General features: G+C 51.1%; 2 protein-coding genes across 2 annotated transcripts; both read left to right on the top strand.

The window, feature by feature from the left end:
- The first annotated feature begins 239 nt into the window (after window positions 1-239).
- On the top strand, window positions 240-2,624 carry EDD37DRAFT_151006 (heterokaryon incompatibility protein-domain-containing protein). Its single transcript, XM_062809663.1, has 2 exons — window positions 240-2,051; window positions 2,127-2,624. Exons 1-2 carry the CDS (start codon window positions 563-565, stop codon window positions 2,135-2,137), a joined length of 1,500 nt encoding a protein of 499 aa, XP_062667105.1. The 5' UTR covers window positions 240-562; the 3' UTR covers window positions 2,138-2,624.
- A 723-nt stretch (window positions 2,625-3,347) lies between these two features.
- Window positions 3,348-6,578, top strand: EDD37DRAFT_659562 (uncharacterized protein; the record flags this gene model as incomplete). The annotated part of the gene is made up of 5 exons (XM_062819047.1): window positions 3,348-3,447; window positions 3,626-5,510; window positions 5,543-5,858; window positions 5,914-6,466; window positions 6,523-6,578. The coding sequence occupies 5 exons, from the start codon at window positions 3,348-3,350 to the stop codon at window positions 6,576-6,578; spliced, it is 2,910 nt and encodes a 969-aa protein (XP_062667104.1).
- Between the last annotated feature and the right edge of the window lie 540 nt (window positions 6,579-7,118).

Raw genomic sequence — 7,118 nt, 5'->3', positions numbered from 1 at the left:
TCCCCGCCAGTGCTCTTAAATCAGGAGGACTTCTGCCGAACTCCAATCGAGTACTCCTACTCCTGCTACTGGCGGCGATCATGAAGTACTCTCTCATGCCTACGAGGCCATGGTCTTCCATTGACTTCATGGAAAGGAGCGGACGTATAGGCACTATGGACTGGGTGCAGCCCCAATTCTGTCACGATTGCATAGCTGCTGTTTCATTTCAGCTCAGCGAAACTGTGCCTGATCGTGAAAAGACGGTACTATCTTCCCTGTCTCCGGGATTTGAGGAGTGTGTCTACACCAATGCACGAGAACTTCCACGAAAAAGCACGAATTGCAACATTTGCGCGCTGAACCACAACTTACTTCTGCATCGGCGTAGGGATCTTGAGCCGGATTCAGCAGAGGAGAAAGGCTACATCATTGCCATGAAGCGAGCTTTTCGTGATGGTGTCGAATCTCTACGGTATTATTACGCCTCCCACACCCGTATTGATGTGCTCGAGGTGATGGTAGTCCGGCCCAGGATCGTGGGTGAGTTTGGGCGCTGTGCTTACAGAACCTGACGACTGAAATGTCCATGACAGAAACTTCAGACCGCTCCAGACCTTTGTGGACACCAGGGAACCGAGTTTCTTTTGCTTCCAGAATGCGGCGCCTGAAAGAGCTGCTCCATGAGTGCTGGGATTCCCACGAGGACTGCAACCCAGGTTCAACAGTGTTACCGACACGATTGGTCGAGATCACTGCAGAAGGTCAAGATGGTTTCTATCTACGTCTAGTGGATACCGACTTGCTTGATTCCACAAAGATCCGGTATTCCGCCTTGAGCCACTGCTGGGGAAGCGCGAGCAGCGGGCCAAGCAAAACCACCCAGGCCAATCTGTACTTATATCGACGACGGATACCCTACTCCGATCTCACTCAGACCATCAAAGACGCGGTTCGGGTGACGTCGGCTCTGGACATGCGATATCTTTGGGTCGACAGCTTATGTATCATTCAGGGAGATGCCAAGGATTGGGAGACCGAGGCGACCAGAATGGCAGGGGTTTTCGGTGGCAGCGACTTGACCATCGTTGCAAACGCCTCGTCTGATGCGCATGGCGGTCTCTTCTTGGACTCGGTAGCACCAGCGGTGGTTGTTCGTGGCCAGGCGGATGCCAATGTTTCTGACTCTTGGCTCCTCAGATGGCACCCGGCAGATTTGGATGTCCTCAAGGCCTCGGTGTTGAGGACTCGAGGATGGGTTTTCCAGGAGCTTTGGCTGCCGAGGAAGAAAGTGTTTTTCGAGATGGACCAGTTTGTCTGGGACTGTCGGCACAGGTTAGCCGCCGAGGACGACTCTCATCATTCACCAGAGGGTCAACGGGCTTCACCCACTGATCCAAACCCCTCGATGGCATGGCAAAGGGTTGTAGGCGCTTATAGCCAAAAGAACTTCTCATATCGAAGTGACAGGTTGGCTGCCTTGGCCGGCCTCACGCAGTGGTGGTCACTTGAATGCAAACAAGCGTCATTTCTGGGGATATGGAAAGAGACCCTGGCGCGCGATCTGGCCTGGGCACTTACACCGGAAGATGGTCCAGGAAAGGACACGATTCCGCCATCGAAATCGGCCATACCTGGCGTGCCTTCGTGGTCATGGTTCAGCTGGGATTGCGGAGTGTCGTTCTGGTCACCGAAGGCCGGGGAATCGACTGGACTGGACCTTCAGCTTTTGGACTGCGATGTGCGATGGAGAGGCGAGGCAATGACCTCCGATATTCTCATGACGAGGCTTCGTGTCAGAGGGCTGTTAAAGTCTCTGGAACTCGTGCATGAGGTTTCGGAGGATGAAAGCGCACGTTTGAGTGTGGAGAACTACACAACTGTAGAATGTCACATCACAGTGGATGAGTTCGGGTCTTACATCCTCACACACGAAGACGCCTCGAGAATTGAGACGGCTGACTGCTTACTACTGTCTTGTAGTGTTGGTGAAAAGACTGCAATGTCATTCATGCTGGTGAAGCGCTTGGCCATAGTTGAAGGGTTTCAAGTATGCCAACGCTATGGCCTCGGTAAGTTGGAGCTCGAGAGGAAGCTGGACTTGACAGAGCCATGGATCTTTGCTGATGCAGATGTTATGGACATAGAACTTGTCTGAGTAGCGTCCTCATACCGTACACAATATCCCTGATTGAGAAACCAAGATCGTGAAGAAGGCCGTCTGGTGTACGATTCCGCATTTGCCCGCGGCCTGGGATTGCGCGGTGTATCTTTGCCGAAGAAGCCTGCCGGGAGAAATCGGATGGACAACTCCCCCCTTCACACTGTTCTGTGGGATGTTGCCCCTCCATCCACTTTCTCTTCCCATCTTCGAATGGTCCAAGTGCGGAACAAATCGAATCCAGTTCTTCGTCTTCTCTCGGATCGCCCTCTCTGGCATGCGGAGATTCATCCACAATTTGCCCTTGACCAGTTCCATGGTCGGCCTGTGAGGGAGCGAAATGCCTCGACCACCCGAGGATGGGGCTGTCGGAATCCAAAACATCTTTTACTTGAACAGTTCATCTTTCTGTCTTGTAAATATGTTTATGCGATCTCTCCCGAGATAATGTAGGTAAAATTTCAGGCAGAGAAGGGGGATCAAAAAGTGTAAAAGGGATGTGCTATTTTCTCAAGTTACATCGCAGAAAGCCTCGCGAGAGAGGTGATTGGCCAAGTCTTAGTTTTCATCACATAGGGTCTCGAGACCACTCTGTTTCATTGGGGGGCTAGTCAGCCAAGACAATTGGCCAAGATGCAGGAGAAGCCGCCACTGTCTTGAGCCGTGACTTCCGATGCCAGGGCATAGATGAGCGCTTCATGAAACTCGTTGCCAAATTTCCGCCCGTCAAATGGGGTCTGTTCCATCATTCGCACACCTCAACATACTACCGTGGTCGCGTGGTTCTTATCGGCGACAGTGCCCATGCTTCCCCTGCCATATCAGACTGCTGGAGCTGCTCGAGGAATGGGAGATGCTTGGGTCTTGATCACTTTCATTGCGGAAACTGCGAGGTGGAAAAGGACCTTACCGATTCAATCAAGAGCTGCGGCACCGGTCAGGAAATCCCATATCCTCCACGATACATCAATTTCTGTCGAGGTGATGTTGACAGCCAATCTGAAATTTCGGAAGATGAGAACTATTCAGTGGCACAGTTCTCGCGCACCACTAATCCTGCATTCCGCAGCTCGTTCCCAATACATTAGCACGTAACAAGAAGCACATCTCAACGCATGTCGGAAGAGCCAACGATCCCGAATGAAGAAGAATTGCCTACCCCTTCCCAACGAATATAGATCATTGGGTTTATTGTGCCGAATGCCTGATGGTTCACGTGACCAGAATTAGTCTCTCAGCCACGTGGCTGTCTGCGACTGCGAAAGGTCTGGCGTCCGAAAGATGTACGGGCGCCTCGAATGCGTCCTGTAAGGGAACCTCATGCTGCTGCTACAGTATCAATCGCCTCTCACTGATAAATTCGCCGTCAGGTTCAATTGCTCTAGTCTCTCTGTCCCCAGTCTCCCCACCTTCAGGTCCCGCCTGGCCCGTTCCTACGCCCATTGCGCCCACTCTGATCGAAGCAATGCGCCTTTTGCTCTCCAGCGGAGACCGATACATTTTCCCTCACCGAACATGACGATGATCGAATTCCTCCCTATGCGATACTTTCGCATAGATGGCTGGAAGATACCGAGGAGCCCACATTCGAAGACCTAGAAAATGGCACGGCCGACAAAAAGCTTGGATATGAGAAGATTCGATTCTGTGGAGAACAAGCGAGACGGGATGGCCTACAATACTTTTGGGTGGACACATGTTGTATCAACAAGACAAATCACGCCGAACTCTCACAGGCTATCAACTCCATGTTTCGCTGGTACCGCAACGCAACACGATGCTACGTCTACTTATCCGACGTCCCGAGCCCTCTCTCCCGCACCAGCAAAGAGTTTAATCCACAATCGTGGGACTCGGATTTTTGGAAAAGCAAATGGTTCACTCGGGGATGGACGCTCCAGGAGCTTCTTGCCCCCCGTTCGATCGATTTCTTCTCCTGCGAATGGAAGTGGCTTGGTAACAAAGTTTCTTTGCAGTACCAAATCCACAGGATAACAGACGTTCCTACCCCGGCGCTTCAAGGAGCTCCTTTATCTCAGTTCAGTGTGGATGAGCGATTTCTGTGGATAGAACGTCGCCAGACAAAGCTCAAAGAAGATAAAGTATATTCGTTGCTCGGCATTCTCGACGTTAAAATACCCCTATTCTACGGTGAGGGAGGGGCCAACGCTTTCAGAAGAGTCCGGGAGGTTATCGACAAGCGAGAAAAATGTATCCAGGACTTACGCCTCACCGATCCCCGTGATAATAAGAAGCGTATTGAGGAGACCAAGGGCGGATTACTAGAGGATTCATACAGCTGGATTCTCGAAAACTCCCAGTTCCAGCAATGGCGCTGCGGCGAGGACAGTCCACTACTATGTATCAGGGGCGATCCCGGCAAGGGCAAGACGATGCTGCTGTACGGAATCATCAACGAGCTGCATAAATCAATAGTCGACGCGGCTCTTCTGTCATACTTCTTCTGCCAGGCTTTCGATTCGCGAATTAACAACGCCGCGGCCGTCCTACGAGGTCTGATATATATGCTTGTTGGACAGCAGCCAACGCTCATCTCACATATTCAGAAAAAGTACGATCATGCAGGCAAAGCTCTCTTCGAGGACGCGAATGCGTGGGCCGCTTTGTCCGAGATCTTGGCAAACATTCTGCAAGATCCGAGCATGGACATAACGTACCTAGTCATCGTTGCACTCGACGAATGCGTTGATGACTTGCAAAAATTACTAGACTTTATCGTCCAAACGTCGTCTGTTTCTCCTCGAGTTAAGTGGATCGTCTCTAGCCGTAAGTGGCCCAGTATTGAGAAGGACCTCGACGCTGTAACGCAGAATATACGGCTGTTTCTTGAGCTTAACGAAAAATCGATCTCCGCAGCTGTTGCCACATACATCCAGTTCAAGGTCGATTGGTTGGCGAAACGAAACAGATATGGTAATGATACGCAGGACGCTGTTCAGCGCTACTTGTCTCTAAACGCAGACGGCACGTTTCTCTGGGTGGCCTTGGTGTGCCAGGAACTAACCAATATCTCGGGATGGAAGGCTCAAAAGAAGTTAACGGCGTTTCCGCGTGGACTCGATGCCCTCTACGGGCGAATGATAGACCAGATCAAGAGTTCAGAGGATTCTGAGCTCTGCAAACGTATTCTGGCCGTCGTCTCGACTGTCTACCGATCTGTCACGTTGGATGAGCTGACGTCTTTCGTCGACATGCCTGACGATGTCTCTTACCATGACGAAGCTCTATCGGAGATTATAGCACTCTGTGGCTCTTTCCTGACACTTCGTGAACGCACCGTCTCGTTCGTTCATCAGTCGGCAAAAGAATTTTTACTTAAGGGGGCGCTGCACGAGATTTCCCTCATGGGGTAGAAGAGATACACCACATGATCTTCTCGAGATCGGTCCACGTTATGTCCATGGGGCTACGAAGAGACATCTACGGCTTACGTACGTTGGGATATCCCATCGAGCTTGTGAAACGGCCAGAGCCGAATCCGTTAGCAGCGTTACGCTACTCGTGTATCTACTGGGTCGACCACCTCTGTGACTGGAGTTCACTTTCTTATACTATTCAAGGAATTAGCCTACAGGATGGGCTCGCCGTCGAGGACTTCGTCAGAAAGAAATATCTTTACTGGCTCGAGGCTCTCAGCCTTTGCGGCGCTATGTCGGCAGGGGTAATATCACTAGCGAAACTCGAGACTCTCCTTAAGGTAATCTTCAGTCTGGCCATTACTCACTATGTTCAATATGACTGATATAATCTAGGCAGGAACCGCCACGCCTGCGTTACTCGAGGTAGTTCGAGATGGGCGCCGATTCATTATGAATCATAAGCACGCGATAGAAATCAGTCCTCTTCAGGTGTATGGGTCTGCACTTATGTTTAGTCCGATTGGTAGCCTGATAAGAGGTCTTTTCAAGCACGAAGAGTCAAACTGGATCGTAATCCAGCCGCCGATGAGAGATGGATGGAGTGCGTGCCTACAGACGCTCGAGGGTCACAGCGGCTTGGTCAACTCGGTGACCTTCTCACACGACTCGACTCGGCTCGCGTCCGCATCTAACGACGGCACGATCAAGATCTGGGATGCGGGTAGTGGCGCCTGTCTACACACGCTCAAGAATCATAGCGCCTTTGTCAACTCGGTGACGTTCTCACACGACTCAGCTCGGCTGGCGTCAGCGTCGTTCGATCATATGATCAAGATCTGGGATGCGGGCAGCGGCAGCGGCACCTGTCTACACACGCTCGAGGTTGGGAAGGCTCTCTACAGCATATCCTTCGATGTTACTAGCTCATCTCTTCATACTGAAAACGGTACCATTGCCATTACTTCTTTATCGGCTTCACATGCGAACCACAATGTAATAAAGCCTCAAGGCCTAGTATATCAAGGTGGGGGATTGAGTTCGGATGGAGCGGTGGATAACATATAACTCGGAGAACATCGTGTGGCTACCCTCAGGATACCGGCCGTCATGTTCAGCTGTACCGGCGAAAATGATAGGTATCGGCGATCGATCTCGGAAGGTATGGATGTTCAGCTTCATGGTCGACAATTGCTCAGAGTAATTATTTTGATGTCTCTGTAATGGAGAGGTCCGGGAGTGAGCAACACATAGTCGCGTAACTTACAACATCGAGGCTTCCAAAATACGCGACGTAGCACTGCTCTGCCACTACTATAAACTTGGAGAGGCCAAACGGCCGATGATGAGCAACCTTTAAGCAAGCTGAGATCGGCGTGCATGCACCTTGGGAAGTGTTGAAGATTCGGTCCAGATACCTTCAGGAAAGAACTCACAAAGAACGCAAAACATGCTGAGCTCATGGGAGAGGATATCATTGGCACATATCTCTCAACAGAGCCGTTGTGCCCTTCACACCAGATGACGGAAGTTGACGAACCGAAACTGCGGCGATTCGTCAACGATGAAGAAGACATCCACAACCCGTCTCCAATCGGTAG

Source organism: Exophiala viscosa (genome assembly GCF_022695815.1).
Source record: "Exophiala viscosa unplaced genomic scaffold EDD37scaffold_11, whole genome shotgun sequence".
NCBI lineage: Eukaryota > Fungi > Ascomycota > Eurotiomycetes > Chaetothyriales > Herpotrichiellaceae > Exophiala > Exophiala viscosa.
Note: the sequence above shows the minus strand (reverse complement) of the source record. Positions and strands in the feature narration are given on the sequence as shown.